The 22279-nt window shown below is 41.9% G+C and overlaps 1 protein-coding gene across 1 annotated transcript; it reads right to left on the bottom strand.

The window, feature by feature from the left end:
- Positions 1-9316: 9316 nt before the first annotated feature.
- On the bottom strand, positions 9317-10486 carry HTR1D (5-hydroxytryptamine receptor 1D). Its single transcript, XM_075262738.1, has one exon. The coding sequence runs from the start codon at positions 10436-10438 to the stop codon at positions 9317-9319; it is 1122 nt and encodes a 373-aa protein (XP_075118839.1). The 5' UTR covers positions 10439-10486.
- Between the last annotated feature and the right edge of the window lie 11793 nt (positions 10487-22279).

The following is a 22279-nucleotide window of genomic DNA, read 5'->3' as shown; positions in this document are numbered from 1 at the left end:
TATTCGAGATTCGATATTCGTTTCGAATAGCCCCTCAATATTCGACTATTCGAACGAATATCGAACCCCATTATAGTCTATAGAGAAAAATGCTTTGTTTCAGGGGAAGCCACACTTCGACTCAGGAGAGTCACCAAGTCCACTATGACACCCCAGGAAATGATGCCAACACCCTGGAATGCAACTGGGACAGCAGGGGAAGCATGTCTGAGGGCATCTAACATGCCCAAGTACCTGTATTATGCCATTATCTTGTCGGTAACCCTGTCAGCTTGCGATATGCGGGAGCTGACTTTTTCCCATAGGAATGCACTGACCAGCGTTGATTGGCCGAATGCCATACAGAGTGCAGCATTCGGCCAATCAACGCTGGTTCTGCCAGAGGAGGCAGAGTCTAAGGTCGGTCCACAGCAGTCTCCAGAGATGTAGCAGAGCTGAGTGTGTGCTGAGCTCTGCTACACTAGAGATGTAGCAGGGATGAGTGTGCACTGAGCTCTGCTACAGATGAAATTAGGCCTAGGACTTTCCTGGCGGTTCTGATGGATATGCGCTGCGTTTTGAATAGAAAACGGGTGGCCGTTTCTATTCTCAGCCTCCTTGGGGCGGATAATGAGATCTGCAGAGCCACTGAGTCCAAACAGAAACCCTAGAACTTTCCTCTGGGTGGATGGTACTACCTCGGATTTCTCCCAATTGATTAGCCAACCTAGCCTCTGAGGTGAAGGAATTGGCTATCTGTGGACGTTATGGAGGACTGGAGCTGACTGAGCTTTTATGAGCCAGTCGTCTAAATAGGGAACTATGAATAGACCTGAAGTCTGAGGGCGGCAGCGATGGGAGCCACCACCTTGGTGAAGGTGTGAGGAGCGGAAGAGGTGCCGAAGGGTAGGGCAGGAAACTGGTAATGCTTCTGTGACCGGAAACTTGGATGGCAATCCTGAGGTATTTTCTGTGTGGTCGAAAGATGGGTACGTGCAAGTATGATCATTTCCCAGTCTCCGAATCCTACTGAAGGAGGAGCTCTCTCCAAGGCTCCTTTCTGGATATAGTCGAGGATGGAGCTCTCCAGGATGGAATGACGAGCAACAGGCAGAGGACGAGTTGCGACAAGTCAGTTGAGCAGAGGATGGGAGGCCTCTTACAGGGCCTAGTGAAGCATATTAATTAATTGCTGATTAAAAATTCCACCTGTCCTACCAGCACACGGGCAGAAATACCCCACATTGTGCTGCTGCTATGATGACTGGGAGATTCCATTGCATCTCATCCTTTTTAGTCAAATATTAAAGTTTTCAGTCATAACCTTTGAATAGGAGTGTCAGCTGCTAGGTGATCTAATAGACTTCAGTGCAATCCTCTACACCCACACTTTATACCCAGGTAATGCTGGGTTCTTATGCTAGTACAAAATAAAAGGACGTAAACAGTGGCGTAACTACCGGGGAAGCAGCGGAGGCAGCTGCCACAGGACCCAGGACATTAGGGGGCCCGGCGACAGCCGCTACCGCTGCAGGTTTTTTTTAAAAAAGGCCATTACCGTCTGGAGTTACTCCAGCCAGTAACGGGCCCTACTTACTTACCGATCCTGGCAGGGACCGGGATCAGTAAGTGACACCGCGGGCCCCGCAAACATCATTATTATACTCGGGGGTCTTTTCAGACCCCCGAGTATAATGATCGGAGGCCCAGGAGAGGTAAGCTAACATAACAAACAGTGTTACTTACCTCTCCACGCTCCGCGAAGGCTTCGGGGCCTACTTGTGTGATGTCTCAGACGTCACATGACCAGGGCCTGTGTTCTTATGCGTCGCGATGCAGGCCCCTGGTCACATGACGTCCCTGACGTCATTGAAGATAGCTGACAGGGATAGGTAAGTAACAGTGTTTATGTTTGTATCCCCCTCTCGGTCTCCGATTATTATACTCTGGGGTCTGAAAAGAGTATATACCCCAGAGTATAATAATTGTTAATGGGTGTCCTCAATGGAGCATAATACTGGGTGATGCGGCCACTATGGGGCATAATATTGGGTGATGGGGCCACTATGGGGTATAAACTGTTACCTGGTTCACTGCACCTCTGGCATTTTGGGTTGTGCCTGCCTCACCATCGGGGCCCTTCCAACCAACATCACAGTGGCTCCGAGATTAGAGGGGGAAACTACCACCACCACCATCCGGTAGTGCTGCATGACCACCCTCAATGGTGTCCAGTCCACAGGGTCGGACTGGCCCACCGGGACACTGGTGAATCCACCGGTGGGCCCCGACTATACTGCTGCTCATTTTAATAGGCAGGGGCCCGATCTGCGTGGTCAAGGGCTGGATTGGGAAGGTTAGGGGCCCAATCGGGGCCCTGACATTCCAGTCGGGGCCCTGACATTCCAATCGGGGCCCAGATCAGGTCAGAGGAGGATTTGGAAAAAAATACCTAAAGGGCGAGGCTACATGAAAATGGCTGGCTGCTGGCGTAGCGCAGCGGCGGGAGAACGTCTATTTGGGCCTGCCCCCTGTAGCCTAGTAACTTCGGATTGGCAGCTGTGATAGCCAATCCAGTTGCAGTTTCTTTCTTCACGCGTCATCGATGTCCTGACGCTGAGCATGGCGGCAGGATTGGAGCAGTGGAGGCCAGACCTGCAGTGAGAAGGTAAGTACCATGTATACAAACACAAAAAAAAACAGCTTGGTCCCCTATTTTGCCCCCAAATCTTTCGATTACTACAATTCCCAGCAGCTCCAGATGCCCTGGAGCTGTTGAGAGTTGTAATCCACTCACCCCATAGATAATGTCTCACTCTATTGTTATGCTGGTGCCCTTTTCTAGAGCTCCAGCATAACAATACCCAAGTTTCAGAAACCACTGATGGCTTATCTGCCTTTCAGTTTGAAAATGGCTGACACCTGGCAGACCTCATTATGTTAATGAGGTCTGCCACTGTCTGTGTGTAACCACCATTTTAACAGTCCACCTCTCCGTCATTCTGGTCCCATGGTGGACCTGTATGACGGAGAGCTTGGGACCTGTATGACGGAGAGCTTGCTGCTGTTGTGAACCTAGCATTAGGCTATGGCTACACTATAAGGCTGTATTCACACTGAGTAACGCTGGCGTTTTTTGTGCTTATTTTTGCACATAGCGCCGCGTTAACGCCGCGTATATGCCGTGTTAACGCCGGGCAACGCCACTGCAAAATAGCGCGGCGTTAACGCGGCGCTACACGGCGTTAACGCGGCGCTATGTGCAAAAATAAGCACAAAAAACGCCAGCGTTACTCAGTGTGAATACAGCCTAACTTCCGTCATACAACCAAAGACGTGTCGCCCTGTGATTCTTTCACTCATGTTAGTGAATGGAGTCACATTGCAACCTGAGGGACCCAATGCGACTCCATTCACTAATGTGAAAGAGTCCCAAAGAGACACTGTGATCTTTGGTTACATGATGGAAGTAGTAGTGTAGCCATAGCCTTATGCTATGTTCACAACAGCGGCAATCTCTCCATCATACAGGTTTTTTTTTTTTATCTTTCAGGTTATGATGGATCGCTTGGATTACATCGGATTCATTGGACTCCCATTGATGAGCATCGTTTTTTTTTTTTTTTTTTTTTTTTTTAAATAAAATGGTAAAAGAAGGTTGCCTGAGGGAGTTTTTATTTCAGTAAAAAAAATTTCTCTCATGTCTCTTGATTTTTAAAAAAAAATACTTTCTTACCCCTTAGAAATGGCGACTGTCTGATAGACAGCATCCATTACTAAGGTGTGGCTTAGTGTTAGCTGGTGAATATTCTAGCACTAACCCTCCAATTATTACCCCGGTACCCAACACCATCAGGGGTGTCGGGAAGAGCTGGGTATCGTCCAATACCCAGCTGTCTAAAGAGACTGCTGGGGATTGGGGTGGTCGCAGGCTGGTATTATAAGTCTGGGAAGGGCCAAAAACCATGGCCCTTACCACCCTTGTAATGTCAGGCTGCTGCTGCTTGTTATATCTGGCTGGTTATGAAAAATTGGGGGGACCCTATGTCATTTTTTTTCTAATTATAAAGCAACATAGGGTCCCCCCAATATTTCTGAGCCAGTCAGATACATCAAGCAGCAGCAGCCTGACATTACAAGGGTGGAAAGGGCATGGTTTTTGGCCCTTCTCAGCCTTATAACACCAGCCTGTTTGGGATGATGGGATGATGCTGAATCCACCTCAAAATCAGCCTCCAAAAAAGCCTCCCAATAGAGTTCCATTGAGAGGCTTTTTTTGGAGGTTGATTTTGAGGCGGATTTAGCGCCAAAATCAGCACCAAAAAATTCAGTGTGCACTGACCCTATTAATTCCAGCCTGCGACTGCCCCAATCCTCAGCAGTCTCTATTAAACAGCCGGGTATTGGATGATAACCAATTCTCCTCAGCATTAGGTAGCGGGGTAATAATTGGAGGGTTAGTGCTAGAATATTCACCACTAATGCTAAACCACACCTTAGTAATGGGTGCTGTCTATCAGTCGCCATTACTAAGGGGTAAGAAAGTATTTATAAAAACTCGAGACATGAAAGAAATTTGTTTTTACTAAAATAGACAAATCGTTGACCATTTTATTAAAGAATATTAAAAAAATAAAACAAAAATGATGATCATCAATGGAATCCAAGGGGATCCAACATAATCCAATGGATCATCGTAACATGAAAGAGAAAAAACACAGCATAATAAAAAAAATTATACTCATGTTACGTCCTCACCCGTTCGAACTCCTGCAACATTCTCTTGCCACATTGTACAGTGCAGAAGGACTGTCTGCTTATGATTACCTGCTCCCGGTCTCTTGTCATTGTGTTGTTATTGTTAGGGTGCCTTCACACTGAGGAAAATGGCGCTGAATTTGGTGTGGAATCTGCGTTAGATTCAGCGCTAAAAAAAGCCTTCCATTGACTTCAACAGGTTGCTTTGCAGAAAAAGGAACCCATTGAAGTCAATGGGAAGCTTTTTTTTTTTTTTTCAGCGCTGAATCTGTCACAGATTCTACACCAAATTCAGCACCATTTTCTTCCTTGTGAATGCACCCTAAGGGGTGTTTGCGTTGTGTTTGAAAGCTTATCTGCCAATCAAGTCTGGGACAGGTTCTGGACTTCCTTAAGTAGCCATCAGGCCACAAATGTTTGCTGGATATTGTCTCTGACCTTGCTAAGTGTTTGTCCTTGCTCTTGTTTTGTATTTACTGACCTCTGCTTCTTGGCTACTCTTTTGGATTGTGATTTGGTACTGTTTTGCCTCTCTGGTTTGACTTCGGTTCGCTGACTCTTCTTCTGTGTTGTTTTGTCTAGTCCTGTTCTGTGTAACACGTATTTAGAGAATCGACTTTAACCCAGTTGTCCCCTACTGCCCAGGGGAGTTGAGGCAAGTAGAAATTGGCTTCTATTCTGGTGCAGGGAATCTGGAGATAAGACAGAATTCTGTCACATCTCAAAGGTTTGTGCCCCAGAATGATGCGTAAGCTATAGATGAGTCCGTGGGACTAGCTGTGTGATTGTTACTCCTGTCAATGTGACCAGGAATATTCCAATCACATTGGAGGTCACAGTAGAAGCAGGAGCTGACAAGCTATTCATATGGATTGACATGTGTCTCCTGCATTAACAGCAGGCACTGCCTGGTAATTTATTTGCATTTACAAGCAGCTCCTGCAAGGGGGAGGGGAGCAATGCGGGTGCAAAATATCATGCATGTATACATCACTTCACATCTGTCGTAATATAAGTGTGAAAATGGACAACAGATGGATGATGTTTTTTACAGATAACACATGGTTAGAAAAATTGTTAGTGTTAAAGGGGTTGTTCAGGATAACCTGTTTTGGCAAGTTGGCTGGGAATGGTAAACCCCCCCCGAAACATAACATACTCACCTGTCCCCGATGTCTCCCACTGTGGTCCGGTTCTGCTTCTCCCAGGTCTTGTTTTGGAGGAAGTCCTCACCTCATTTGACTGCTGAGGCCAATCAGCAGCCTAAGGAAAGGGCATGGGACGTCACAATTGTTAATGATGTCCTGGTTACTTTACTTAGGTCGCTGATGCCACTGATTGGCCTGAGCAGTCACATGAGATGAGGAGATCCTCCAAACGAAACCCAGGAGGAGCAGGACTAGGCCACAGTGGGTGACACCGGAGCACTGGGGACAGGTTAGTATGGGGTTTGGTTTTTCTTATCTTCCTGGCCTCCTTGCCAAGAATGAGTTATCCTGGACAACCTCTTTAAGGACAGTTCCTTGCTGCAGTTAATCACAGACTTCAGTTGTCTTTTCTACTTTTGTGCATATTACCCTTTACGCCGCTGAACTATATTAGATGATAATTCTGAACCTAAGAAACAATGCAGTTATTGTCATATTACTTGTGTTGCATAGCAATGGCTTTTCTACCCTGCTTTTGTTGTAGTGTTGTGTTCTGCATAGTGTATAAATACATTGTAAAATTGTTCATACTGGATAGGCCATCAGTATCAAATTGGGGATGATGAGCTGTTTCAGAGAGCAACTGGGTATGGAACCAAAAGCAGATATCTCCATCCACTATATAAATGACAATACAATTCTGTTTTGCACACTGTATTGTGCGCGAAAATGCACTTTAAAAGTGCATGATGCCAAAAACTGGAAGGGCGATATTTCATATGGCAGTAGGGTGGGCCTCTGGAAATAATCCCACTGGTGGGCCCTAGGCACCCCAGTCTAACCCTGCCGGTCCACGAGTGTGTATGGAGTGATAGCTGGACTGTGCTTGGCCTAGCAGGTGGCACAACATCCGCCACTACTACTCCCTTCCTCCAGTGTCCTCCATCTGGGTTGCACATCACATGCAACAAGTCAACAGTCATATGACTTACTGCTGAAATAATCCATAACTCTATGTGAGCACCTCAAGTGATGCAAAATGTTTTTAAAAGTCCTGACATAGCAAACATGAAAATGGGTTTATCGTATATGTACATTGGAATGGTTCTGAAGGTTGCCAGTCCTGGTGTTTGCGCATGGAAAGGCATCCGTGTTTCCAGGTCATATTCCTATGTGCAGATTATTGCAAAATATGACATTATGACTTTGAAATGCTATTTCCTTTGTTTTATATGGAGCTTTGTCTTGTAGGGTCTCAGGTTTTCACCATCCAGCTTTGATGTCTACTCTGAAACCCACACAAAGGCATTTGGGTTCTTTGCATTTACATTTAATTATCTACAATTGACTTGTAGAATACACCAATATTTGTGATTTTTTATATACCTTTAGAAAAAAAAATAAGCCCAATGACTTCCAGGTTGATTTTCAGCTAATAGTAAGAAATAGAGGAAATTAAGAAAATTGTTCCAGTTTTTAGGCAAAGACCCCGCGTATTAAGCCACAGTCAAAAATGTGGAAAAAACTATGGCGAAAAAGCAATGTGTGTTTTTCCGCAGCGTTTTTCCTCTGCATTCTTCTGCTTTTATCATATCTATGTGGAAAACGTCATTGATTTTTTAGGTATAATTACATTCTGCAATTTACAATACTACAACAAGATTCTTTTCTGTGCAGAATTACCCAGAATCCCATCCACTTTGCAGTTAAAAAAAAAAGCTAATTTTTTGGCTTCTCCTAAGGTGAAAACTGAGCTTTTTTGCAAAGTATGGCCATGACCTCAGTTGTTTTTTTATTCTAAAGACATTTTTATGGTAAATTGTAAATACCTATATACTTGCTTTCATATACTGAATTGTCTTGTGAACTATGGTGTACCATGGTACAGTGCTGACCAAAAGTATTGGCACCCCTGCAATTCTGTGAAATAATACTCATTTTCTTCCAGAAAATGATTACAATCACAAATTCTTTGGTATTATTATCTTCATTTAATTTGCCTTCAATGGAAAACCACAAAAAGAATTGTCAAAAAGCCAAATTGGATATAATTCCACACCAAACATAAAAAAAACGGGGTGGACAAATGTATTGGCACTGTTTGAAAAATCATGTAATGCTTCTCTAATTTGTGTAATTAACAGCACCTGTTACTAACCTGAGGCACCTAACAGGTGGTGGCAATAACTAAATCATACTTGCAGCCAGTTGAAAGGGATTAAAGTTGACTCAACCTCTGTCCTGTGTCCATGTGTGTACCACATTGAGCATGGAGAAAAGACCAAAGAACTGTCTGAGGACTTGAGAAGCGCAATTGGAACACCCCCTTAGTGTTCCCACACAGTATAGTACCCTACCAACAACCACCCAGTATAATGCACAGTATAATGCCCTGTAGTGCCCCATTGGATGTGTAGGGAGCCCAGAGGAAATACCCTTTTTCTCCTGCATAATAACACTGACAGCAGTTGGAAGACTGATATCCATTAGTGCCCATGCATAGTATAATGAAATTTAGCATTCTTACATAGAATAAATTCCTCCATAGTGCCTCCACACAGTACATAGTGTCTCCACAGTGCCCACACTGGAGATATAAGGGGCTCACTGGAAACACCCTCTTTGTGCCCGAATAATAACAATGATAGCATCTGACTGATCTGATTGCTGTTCCTTTTGCACTGATATATTACTGTAGTGGCAGCAAGGATTGGCAATCATCTCTGCTGCATACACAGCGGCATAGGCAGGAAGGATGACCGATCCCTGATGCTGCTACTACAAAAGAGACAGCTGTCAGATTAGTTTTACTGCTGACCACTGCCAGGAGGCTGGATCTGGACAGCTGGCAGCCTTAAGCTACATTCACATGACCAAGGTGCAAAAATGGCCATGGGGCAGCCATACATTTCATAACGGGCAAAAATAGGACAAGAACTATATTTTAACGACCCATCAAAATAATGGTCATGTGAATAGCGCCCATTCACTGACACTGAATTTAATGCTGTCATGTTAAAAAAAACAGATGTCATATGGCCATTAATCGCTGTTGTGTGAATGTAGCTTAAGTCCAGATCTTGGGTCATCCTGCAGTTAAGTGTCCCGGTATAAATTATCCTTTGTACATCATATACATGCCAAATATTCTTTTCCATCTAATAACCATATCATTTTCCAATAGAGATGAGTAACTGACACTGACCATTTTATTTGTGATAAAATAAACATATTTTATTTTAGGAACATGAGTTACAGAGAACAATATACATTCATGACATTTTTGTCCTAATATTACCTTGCAGTTCGAGTCTTAGTAACATTCCCATCAGGGCAATAGCTGTTTAAAGCCCCAAAGTGTAGAGAGTCTATCTGTCTATATTTTTGTAGCTCTGCTTGCGCATTAGCTCTAACAACAGACAGAATTGTTCTTAAGTCAGTTTCTTGAACCTTATTAGCTTCTGGAAGGCTTGTTTGAAATCCTCATTAAAGGCTGTATAGATAACAGGGTTGATAAGCGAATTAAAATATCCCAGCCAAGTAAAGAAGTCAAACAACAAGGGATGAAACCAGCAAGCATCTCTACAAATAGGCAAGACCAGGGACACTACAAAGAACGGTAACCAGCATACTATGAAGGCTCCAAGAATAATTCCTAATGTTTTTGTGGCTTTCCTTTCCCTGGCTACTGACAATCTTTTCCTTTCTAGAACACTGCCCGCAAGCTTTATCTTGATGTGATTTATACATACTGGAGTTCCTCCACTGTGAGGATTGGCAGCATTGACTGCGCAAAAGGAAGACCCGGTAGATCCAGTTATTAACTGAGCAGTAGTGAACCTCTTTCCATAAATAGATGGTGGTCTGAGGATGCGTGTTCTTGCTGCTACGTATATTCTTCCATATAGTATAATCAGCAATATTGTTGGTATATAGAATGCTCCACAGGTTGAGTATATGGTATAGGATATTTGATCTGTATTGATAGAACAGTCAGTAAGTTCTTCTTGGGCTTTGGCTTGTCTCCAAAAGAGTGGTGGGATGGAGATACATATAGATATTACCCATACAACAGCTATCATAATAGCAGCCCTACCTGCTGTACGATGTTTAGTGTACTCCAGTGCGTCTGTGATGGCCCAATATCTATCCAAGGCAATAACACAGAGATGAAGTATGGAAGCCGTACAACAGGTAATATCAGATAACAACCAGATATCACAAATAATCTGCCCAAATTTCCACGAATGACTTACAGTGTATACAATACTAATAGGCATTACTAATATTGATACCAATAAATCTGTGAAAGCCAATGAACCGATTAAATAATTGGCAGGAGTATGGAGTTTGCGGGTCATGTATATAGTAATAATTACAAAAATATTCGAAAGGAGAGTAGCTAAAGTTAATAATGATAAAAAGATGGCAACTGTAACTTGTACTCCCAATAATGGGACTTCATCCCATTCCATCTTAGGTTCAGAGGAATTTAATACGTGGTCTGACAGGACGTCAACATTGAGGAGAAATGATTGGTTATAAAAATTCATTTTTAGTGCGTAGAATTAAATTCAGTTGACCGGAATTTATCTGTAACTCTTTAATCTGTATATTCCTCACTCATTTACTTGGATACTATATATAATCTTCTAGATACTATATATATATCTTTTACAGAGATAATTTGAAGTCCTTGACATGTCCACGCTTCATTGAGGAATTCTTCTAAAATAGATTCTTTATTAAGTCATTTCTAATATTGTTTTAATGTAAAGTAAATTATATACATTTTATTCTGTGTGCTATAAATATATATTACATTTAAAAATCAAATCGCATTTAAACTTGTAATTTTGGCAAGTTTGTATTTTCATTTAATATGGATTTAGTACAAATATCTCATTAGAGAATTGGCTGATGTTAAATGATAATCCTTTTCAGAAATTTGTCTTTGAACTTCTTCCTCTTCAAATGCTATTTGGCCTAAATCAACAACCTTCTTATGTGGTTCATGTTGATCCAAGGTGACTTCAAAGCATGCCATCATTGATGGTTTTGCAGATTTAATTTAATTAGAATCCATAAATATTTGAAAGAGATTTCAATAAAAGTTAGCAATATTTTAAAAACAGGCTTGAAGTAAATTGGAAGAAACCCAGGCTCTGCATCCTGAAAAAGAAGAGCAAAATGAGTAGTAGTGAAAAAATAGGGCAAACATAAGTTGATTTAATTAAATGGCAAAATGATGCATACCAGTTAGCCTAAAAGAGTTCTCTTTAGAGGATTTTGATAGAAAATTTCTACCCTTAGAATATGCCATCAATATCAGATTGGTGGTAGTCTGACTACTGATACCCTTACCAATCGGCAGATTGAAGAAGTGGTGAAATTACGATAAGCACCACATCCCCTTCACTTACCCAACACAGTATCATACCTTTTATAATCACTGTTCCTGCCACAGCAACTCACTGCAACTCAGTCCTATTCAAGTTTATGGTAGAAAGTTGCAATATCAACCACAGATGTAATCAAATGTACAGGAGTGTGCTTGTTTAACAATGGGGAAGCTGTGTTCTTTGGAGTGCTACACCTTCTTCAGTCAACTAGTGGGTTTGATTGCTAGAAGTCAGACTTCCACAGATCTAATGTTATTGGTATCATATGGGCAGACATAAAAGGGATTATCCAGTTTCAAACAAATATGGAAAGACCATTGTTATTGTTTGTACCCTGCTCTGAAGTGATATAAAATAAGAAATACTTCTACTCACTTCTCCTGGGCTTCTGACAGTCCCCAGCATCCTCTTCAGGCTCTTTTTGCCTGTAATCAAGGTTAGATATTCCAGACATTACTGCTGGGGCCTGTGATTTGGCCCCAGCGGTCACATGGGGGCCTGCCGGTATGAAGACATCAGCATGTTCCATATGACCACTGATGCCCAATCACAGGCCCCAGCAGAGACATATGGGGCACATGACCATAGTTGCAGACAGAAGCGGACCAAAGAAGATGCTGAAGAGAGCTGGTATGAGCGTGTATGCCCAGGAGAGGTGAGGCAAGGTGAGAAAAACTGCTTGTTATTTTTAATGACAGACCCCAGAGTATAATAACAGCTCTGAAGTGAAGTGGAGGGCTGAACCTCACAAATATTCATTAAATTTCGTGGGGTTCACCTGAAACTCATCTAGAGAGGCTCTTGGGAGCATATTATACTGTGTGGGGGATTATATAATATATATATATATATATATATATATATATTTATATTATCCCCCGCTGTGGAGATTGTATTACATTATATTGTGTGGGGACACTGTGGAGCATATTATACTGTGTCAGGGCTACTGTGCAGCATATTATACTGTGGGGAGTGACTGTGCAGCATTTTATACTGTGTGTGGGTCATTTTAGAGAGCATTATACTGTGTATAATGTGTATAATGTGTATAACAGTGGAGCATATTATACTGTATGAGGCCACTTCACTATTCACATCACACACAATCTGTCTTATAGCAGTCATGCACTATTATTACAGGGTGTAATTAAATAACATGGTGATTATAAAAAGATACTGTGAAGTGTAAATAGTGACTGGATGCGGGCACTCCCAAAAGCACCACAGTATCTTCAAAGAGTTGATCAGCAGGGGCCCTGGGTGTTGGATCCTGATTGATCTCTGAGACTTCTAGGATTCTGCAGATCAACAGTTTCCCACAGCATGCAACTCCCAGTATTGTTTACATGCTGGGCGCTGCAATGCTCACTCACCATGTTCTTGATAACTTCACTTGTGGGTGCTGAAGCTATCCTTTTCATTTATCTCATATACCACTGCAGCACCCATAACCATATATACTATCAGGCGTGGGTAGGGGGCCCTGGACAAAGTTTGAAATCTTCTTTCTCCTGTCCTCTGTTTCCCCCAGCTTTCCTCTCCTGTATTCTGCCCCTTTCAGCTACCCTCTACTGCGGTCTGTTCACCCAACTACCCAGCCTCTACCTTCTGTGCCCTAGCTATTCTGTGGCCTTTACCTTATGCCACAACTGCTCTCTCCTCTCCTTTTCTCCTTCTCCCCACTTTATGGGCGAGTGCGGCAGTTTACGGGCATCTGCAGAGTATATGTTGATGATCAGCAACATGCGGACCGTAAAAGCATTACGGTCGTGTAAGACCAGCCTAAGGCCTTCCTTTTAATGAGTCCAAGATCAGGAAAACACTGAACAACAATGGTGTGCAGCATTTCAAAGAGAAAGCTGCTGCTCTTCAAAACGAACAGTGTTGCTTGTCTGCAGTATGTTAAAGATAACATGGAAAGCCAGGAGGCTATTGGAACAATATTTTGTGGACAGATGAGACTGCAATAGAGCTTCTTGGTTTAAATGGGAAGTGTTATGTTTGAAGAAAGGAAAACACATTCCAGCATAAAAATCTCACACCATTTGTGATATATGGTAGTAGTAATATCATGGTTTGGCCCTGAATTGCTGCATCTGACGGCTAGTCATCATTGATGGAACAATGGAATCAGAATTATACTTGTAAAGTGTAAGGACATCTGTGCATCAGACTAATCTTAGGGGAACCTGGGTCAGGTTATTGCTGAAACAAGGGGATCACACCAAATACCGAATGCCAGGGTTCACAAACTTTTTCTACTCACAGAAATGTGCCATTGGATTACTTTCATCCACAGGTAAACAAACAAGTTGAATATTTTTGACTCGTGTTTAATTTGTTTCTCTTTATCTGTGTTTACAACTCATGTCCTATGTTGTTTTATCTCAAGCTTATACAGAAATAAGCTCCATGGTATATATTTGTATATAGATGGATAGCTAGCGTGCTGGCAGCGGTATAATGCAGGGATAAGGTTAAATGCTGTGCCATCCCCTCAAATTGTCTATTGAGGAAATCAAATGTCAGGACTCAAGACAGGGAAGGAACAACTAAGCAGGTGACACTAGGAACCAGCCCATCCATCGAGAAGAACCAGGACCCTCTCCTTCCCCTTCTGTTATAGAAAGAAGCTAGAAAGTTGGACTCTGCCAAGAGGACAAGGGGCAGAGTATTATATACAATGCTCAGCAGCTACAATATGCATAATATTCTGAGCCAGAGAATATAGAATTTACTGAGGAACAATATTTTAATGCTCTGGGGGACAATGTATTACTGTATATATTAGCTACAGGGTACAGTATATTCATACCTAGCAGCTTTCAAAGAACAGAAAGAGCAACAAATTGTTGGGGCGAGTGTGGCAAGTTTAGCTTCACCCACTTCTACACTGACTCCACCCATTTTTCCATGTGCCCCCACACAGTATAATGCTTCTACAGTCACCCGTACATTATATTCCACCACATTATAATGTTCCCCTCCAACTGCCCCACAGTATGAAGTCCCTCTCCTGGTGTCCCAGTTTAAATTGGAGGAAACTAGTGGAGGATATGAAACTGGGGAACCTGGAGGGGGACATTAAACAGTGGGGGAAGTTGAAGGGGGACAATAAATTAATGGCAGCTGCAACGGGTCATTAAACTGGGGGCAACTAGAGGGGGACCTTAAACTGAGGCAGCTGGAAGGGGACATTAAACTCGGGCAGTTGGAAGGGGACATTAATACGGGGACAACTAGAGACGGACATGTCCTCCTCAGCTACTCCCATGGTTTAGTATCCACCGCCAGTGACCCCCATTGTTTAATGTCCCCCTCAGTTGCCCCTTCATCAGCAAGACACATCAATTTTTTTTTTTTTTGACACTGGAAAAAAAAAAGCTTCCCATCTTTACATTATTTTCAGCAGTTTATGAATGGTTGACATATCTGGCCCATAAGGATCCCTAAATCTGTGCTACTTCATAGTTACACGATGTGTTTGAGCTGGATGTGCAAGTGAGCAGCCAGAGTTTAGGTGTATAGAGTCAGAGGTTGCCAAGCCTTGAGAAGAGAACACATTGCTTTCACTCCTGTTTATAAAACATTCAGCGTTCCCTGGTCCCAGGGGCTTTATAAGTGCTGGGATAGAAATATATTCTTGGTTTCTTGGTGTATTTTTATTGCATGATATTTTTACATTTGACCACTTGAGGGAGCTTTTGTATTAAGTACAAAAAGCACAGGGGAAGCCAGTGGAAATGCAGGGAGAAATGCTATAAATGAGTAATGCCTTTCTAAGCATTGGTGAGTTGGCAAGTAACATTAGGTGAAAATACTCAGGGACATTTATTGAATGCACTATTTAAAAAACATACAAAAAAATGCAAACTGAACATTATTGTGCAAACTATGAATTTTGTGTCTACTTGCAGTATATTGACAACAACTATTAAAATGGTAAGAAGAATGAACTATTATGAATTTACTAACCAATATGGATCCACTCTCTAACAGTTTTGAATGTTACACTTTACCCCGAGCAGGACACATTCAGTGACACCAAAGGCAGCAGTAACTTAAACAACCCAAACTCCGGAGCTTTTTGGACTAGAGCCAAGATCTTAATCTTGTGTTAAAGGGGCTCTATCAAGGGGTAAAGTCATTATTAGCTAGGCCCAAACTTGCATAGCCTTTAGAAAGGCTATTCCACACATACCTTTTGTATGTAAATCGCCTCACTAGTTTTTGAATGAGCCCGTTTTTATTCATATGCTAATTAATCTCCAGCGGACACCCCGGAAATCTCAGCGAGCACGGTCTCTCTCCTGTGTGTACAGCACAGGCTGCTGCTGCTGATCACTCATCTCCCTTCTCTCACACACATAACAGAGAATAGCAGAGGGTGCATGATGAGACTTCTGTGTACACGCTGTAGGCTAATTAGAATATAAATAAAAACGGGCTCATTCAAAAACTACTGAGGCAATTTACATATAAAATGTATGTGTGGAATAGCCTTTCTAAAGGCTATGCAAGTATGTGCTTGACTTTTGACAATGATAGAGCCCCTTTAAAGCCTGTTTCTTCTGTAGATTCTGAGATAACACTGGCTGAAGTGGAATTACATATACTTGCAGCTTTCAGTTCAGTCAGTGTGCAAGGGAACTCATGCAGCTTCAGGGAAAGGAGAATGAGTCTCCATTCTTCTATCTCTGACTTCACTTAAGCCACTTATTGTCAATCAGAGCACATACTTGCCATTTACGCTCTTAGATATTGTAGTCATTGCTGACAGCCTGACAGCAGCACCGAAATAGTTTTACAGAAATATAAAAAAATAAAGTAGTATTTTTTCCTTTGTTAATGAAAAAAATAAAAACACACTTCCACCTTCATAACAACCCCTAAAATAAAATTGGTATTTTATGTATTCTACATATTAAATGTCATAAATCATAAGATTCAGATGGCAGAACTAATCATCTCACCTGTCAAAAAGAAAAAGCAATAAAAAACTGACCAAAATTTATTGTAACGCTACATTGAAATGTAACTTAAAAAAATTATGAAAGAGAGAAAGCAGAGGGATAAAAGTATACTGATTTAAGGTTGCAATGGATTTGATCACTAAAGGGTTAAAATGTACATAAGGCGCCTGAGTTATGGGGACCTAGCGTTAATGTGACTGTTAGGGGTTAAAATGCATTTGTAAATCTACTTCACAATTGTTTTCATGTAAACCATACAGCACTATGTCATGTAGTTGATGGATTCTTGGTGTACTCTCCTCCCTGTATACTGCAGGTTATACAATATTACGTGTTTAGATCCCACTGCCATTAAGGCTTGGGATACACTGAGACATTTTAAAGTACTACTGATATTTTTATAAAATATCTATAAAACCCCAGCTGCAGTCCACAAGACACTCAATGCATTCCTTTGAAGTTGTAGTCAATAGCTAAAATCAATGTTCCTATATTCCAGGCCTAATTCCTGGGAATTAAAGGGATTGTCCAGTTTCAGACCAATATAAACAGACAAATGCTGTTGTTTGTAAAATGAATATTTATAGAATTTTCCAATAACTTTCTGTATCAATTTCTAATTTTTTACTAGATCTCTGCTTGCTGTCATTCATTCTGTTTACTGCCAGTGGATGAAAATCAGTCCATGGTCATGTGATGTACACAACTTGTTACAAGATAGATGTATGAATACTGAGCTGCGACTGTAACGAGCTGTGCGCCTGTGTGTGTGTCACATGATCACGGACTGCTTTTTATACATGGAAAATAAGCAGAATGTATGGCAGCAAGCAGAAATCTAGAAAACCAGGAGGAAATGGTATATTGGTAAACGGTACAACTTTACATTATACAAACAATAACATTTCTTGTTGCCTGAAACTGGACAACCCCTTTAAGTAAACTAATTCGTTTGTTGTTTGTATAATTTGCATCAATGACTGTATTGCAGCACTATGAGTAAAATAGCCAGAAAAAATAATACTATTTCCATTTTACACTTATATCTAGTCTTATTTCACATGTGAGAACTGTTTCATTCCAAACTGAGGTTTAGTCAGTTTTCAATTTTGCAGCACTTTTTGTTGTTGTTGTTTAAATCCCCCTTCCCCCCTTTTACATACGGAAACAGCCATGTATGGTCAATGACACTATAGCATCATTCCAACCATACCCTTCTCTGACTGATGACCACACCATTGCCCTGCCGGATACATAGTGTATCCCCGATATTCCTATTGTGGGTGTCTTATATCCTATGCTTATTCCTGATGCAAACTGGAGATTTTCTTGCAGATGAGGTTTTACCCTTATAGTTAATCACATCCAATTACTAAAGTAAGACATAATTTTATCTGGTCAAATAACTGGACCTGATTCTGTAAAATAGTAGTCAGTCCTTCTCAAATGCTAGCTAACATTGTCAGTCTCCAAGAGATACTGCAGCGTTCCCAAGGTGAAGGCTGATCCATCATGAAAATGCTGATGTAATGCATGGCTCATACATATGAAGACACATATAGTGTCTCTTCGACAGCATGATCATCTTGGTGCCCACATAGTGTTCCTATAGTCATTTGTCAGACCAGGAGACTGTTCCATTTATAACTGTCAGGCATAAAGACTGGGATTAGGTCCGGGGGAGTGAAGATGTCATAGGGGAATTTTAAAAGATCAATCTAAATTCTGATTAAAATCATAACTCAAATAGACGACATGTGTCAAACACAAGACCCAGGGGCCTAATCTAGCCAAAGCCTTGTGTTTTGTATCCCACCAGCGGAGGTATTCCTGAGGGGGTGTCACTGGCAAGTAGTTTGGGTGCAGACAGTGATCGCAAAGCTGTACTACTGTCTGCCGTGGCCTGTAAATCTCCATCAGTGCCCCCCACATCACTGCCCTGTAGGTATAAGAACATTACACCTACAGAGCATGTAGAGTATGTCGGAGAGGGGAACTATTACCTGTGATGGGTATTATTAAGTAAGCCATTAGTATTGCAGTAGTGCCCACCCCACAAGTAACAGCATTACTTGTGTGTGGGGGAGCTATTACCTTTCGAGGTGTGTTATTAGGGCACGATTACAGTATTAGTATCTCCCCACAGGTAATAGCATTGCTTATGTGGAGGGGAGCACTATAATGGCACTGATAATGTAATTGTACCCAGCTATAATCAATAGTATTACATACATGGGGGGACTCGTAAGGTTGCCTAAAATTTGGCCTACAAATGTAACTGGTATAGCTAGATTTATGCAGTTACAGAATTTTGAAATCCCTTTGAAAACAATTATAAGACTGATGTGGCTCTCTGCAAAGACATTCCAGAAATAGATGATAAAATTGGTTCCTGTAATTGATAGTCCGGTAAATACTGATAGCCAGTTGAGAGACAGACAAGCACCATGACTCCTTCACTATTTACATCCACAAGAAGAAAAAAAGTTACCTGGCGCCCGTATATAAAAAAAACCCAGAAGGGGGCTGAAGATAAACAGTTGCAGCTCTTACCCGGCGGTACACCAACCAGTGGGGTGGTGGAGGTTAATGAACAAGAAAATAAAAAATAATAAAAACCCGGGATATCTATAGAGCGCTACTGTGTGACAGTCATGCAAAAATAAAACCAAATAATTGAGTCTTTATTGATTCCAGTTGACAGTAGAAAAATAGGCGAAATGTAGGCTACGCATTTCGACGCCGAACGGGCGTCTTCCTCAGGCCACTAGAACAATAGTAGTAGAAAATACACAGATCAGCAGATTGCCAAAACTTAAAAATATTACAAATATAGAAACAGTCTATGGTATGTTAAAAGCAGGAAACAAGTTGTAATGTCACAAACATGTTATATACAAAGTTAAAAACTAAGACAGTAGTCTTATCTTACATTCAGTCATTCAGTATACATAAGTTATATCAGACAGCCAGAACTAAATACACTACCTGGGCGACACCTGTAAACGCCCGCTTCCTGTGATGCACGAGGCCTAGGCATCGCCCAGGTAGTCTATTTAGTTCTGGCTGTCTGGAGCGCAGGTTAGCTGATTCCCATGCTCTGACAGTTCAGGACATCTGTGAGTAGCATCCTCTGATATAACTTATTACAGACTTACCCTACATGTGAACCTTTGATTGACTGAATGTAAGATAAGACTACTGTCTCAGTTTTTAACTTTGTATATAACATGTTTGTGACATTACAACTTGTTTCCTGCTTTGAACATATTATAGACTGTTTCTATATTTGTAATATTTTTTAAGTTTTGGCAATCTGCTGATCTGTGTATTTTCTACTACTATTGTTCTAGTGGCCTGAGGAAGACGCCCGTTCGGCGTCGAAACGCGTAGCCTACATTTCGCCTATTTTTCTACTGTCAATTGGAATCAATAAAGACTCAATTATTTGGTTTTATTTTTGCATGACTGTCACACAGTAGCGCTCTATAGATATCTCGGGTTTTTATTATTTTTTATTTTCTTGTTCACTATTTACATTACACAATATCTTTTTTTATACTATCTATGCAATTTAAAACAGCCTGTAATAATAGTGCATGGCTGTAATAGAACAGATGGCAAATGATGTGAATAGTGAAGGCGCCCCACACAGTATTATGTGCACCCCAGTGGCCCACACACAATATAAAATGCTCCCCAGTGCTGTTATTATACTCTGGGGTCTGAGGAGACCTCAGAGTATAAGCAGAGGCCTAGGAGAAGTGATTACAAATACCAAACACTTATACTCATTTTTCTTCACCTCTCCTGGGTATTCTCACTCCATCTGGCTCTCTTCAGCATCTTCTTCGCTCCTTTTCTGCCTGGGACTGAGGTCACAGACCCCAAACGTCTGGGACCTGTGATTGGACCTCATCGGTCACGTGGGGCGCTGGCCCACCATTGTGCTCCATATGAGCACTGGGAGCCAATCACTGGCCCCAGTGCTACAGCTCAGGATTGGACGAGATGGGGGTGGGGTGGGTAGCTGCTGTGCTACCAGATGCTGGTGGTAGTAATTCCCAGTTGGAGAGGGCTCCTTTCTTACCCTGAGCCGGTGTGATGGTGTTGGTATGGGTCCTGATGTTATAGCAGATGACTCCGGAAGCAGTAATATAGTGAAACAGGTCGAACTTACCAACCGTAAATGTAAATTTTGCAGTTTCTCAATGGGGGTAGTAGTCTTCCACCGTTCCAAGTATGTTTAGACTTGGTATTGGGGGATGTCCAGGTATAGTAAGGCTTCAGTGCTGTGTACTCCACTCCAACGCTCACTGTCTCTGTCTGGTCTGGTTACCTTTTAGAGGAAGGTCCTGGATAACTCCTTCTCTCCTCCTGGCACTGTTTGAGAATGCTGAATAGCAATCCTCCCTGTCTTGCAGCTGTCTTGAGGTAGCCTTGGGCTCAATCTTCTCCCTTAAGAGCAGTTTGGAAAGCTTTGAGTCTCAGAGTCATAGAGCCAACTTACGCTGTCTCCACTAGAACAAGACTAAGGCCCCAACAGATTCCTGTAGACAATTTTCCTGACCCCACCCGGTGACCTGTGATAAGCCAGCACTGTACCAAGATTGGGCGGAACTAGACAGTGGTAAAACTAAACAGGGTATAGATAGGGGAAATCTGCAAATAAATGAATCACATGGAACATATAGACAAGGCATGCAAAGCACACCCAAAGCTGCACCAACAGTGATGACTGGGGTGTGACCTCAATCACAGGCCAGAACAGCCCCAAAAAAGATGCTGAGGACTGTCAGAAACCCAGGAGAGGTGAGTACAAGTATTTATTTTTAGTCATCTCCCATTGGAAAGCATGTTGCTGGATCCCTTCCCATTAACAATAAGTATACAGTCCTATGAAAAAGTTTGGGCACCCCTATTAATTTTAATCATTTTTAGTTCTAAATATTTTGGTATTTGCAACAGCCATTTCAGTTTGATATATCTAATAACTGATGGACACAGTAATATTTCAGGATTGAAATGAGGTTTATTGTACTAACAGAAAATGTGCAATATGCATTAAACCAAAATTTGACCAGTGCAAAAGTATGGGCACCTCAACAGAAAAGTGACATTAATATTTAGTAGATCCTCCTTTTGCAAAGATAACAGCCTCTAGCCACTTCCTGTAGCTTTTTTAGTCAGTTCCTGGATCCTGCATGAAGGTATTTTGGACCATTCCTCTTTACAAAACAATTCAAGTTCAGTTAAGTTTGATGGTCGCCGAACATGGACAGGCCTCTCTTAAATGATCTGATAACAAAGATTGTTCAACATAGTTGTTCAGGGGAAGGATACAAAAAGTTGTCTCAGAGATTTAACCTGTCAGTTTCCACTGTGAGGAACATAGTAAGGAAATGGAAGACCACAGGGACAGTTCTTGTTAAGCCCAGAAGTGGCAGGCCAAGAAAAATATCAGAAAGGCAGAGAAGAAGAATGGTGAGAACAGTCAAGGACAATCCACAGACCACCTCCAAAGAGCTGCAGCATCATCTTTCTGCAGATGGTGTCACTGTGCATCGGTCAACAATACAGTGCACTTTGCACAAGGAGAAGCTGTATGGGAGACTGATGAGAAAGAAGCCGTTTCTGCATGCACGCCACAAACAGAGCCCCCTTAGGTATGCAAAAGCACATATGGACAAGCCAGCTTCATTTTGGAAGAAGGTCCTGTGGACTGATGAAACAAAGATTGAGTTGTTTGGTCATACAAAAAGGCGTTATGCATGGCGTCCAAAAAAACAGCATTCCAAGAAAAACACTTGCTACCCACTGTAAAATTTGGTGGAGGTTCCATCATGCTTTGGGGCCTGCGTGGCCAATGCCGGCATCGGGAATCTTGTTAAAGTTGAGGGTCGCATGGATTCCACTCAGTATCAGCAGATTCTTGAGAATAATATTCAAGAATCAGTGACGAAGTTGAAGTTTCGCCGGGGATAGATATTTCAGCAAGACAATGATCCAAAACACC

The sequence above is a fragment of the Leptodactylus fuscus genome, chromosome 2, assembly GCF_031893055.1.
Source record: "Leptodactylus fuscus isolate aLepFus1 chromosome 2, aLepFus1.hap2, whole genome shotgun sequence".
In the NCBI taxonomy this organism is placed as follows: domain Eukaryota; kingdom Metazoa; phylum Chordata; class Amphibia; order Anura; family Leptodactylidae; genus Leptodactylus; species Leptodactylus fuscus.
This window is presented reverse-complemented; position numbering and strand designations above follow the sequence as displayed.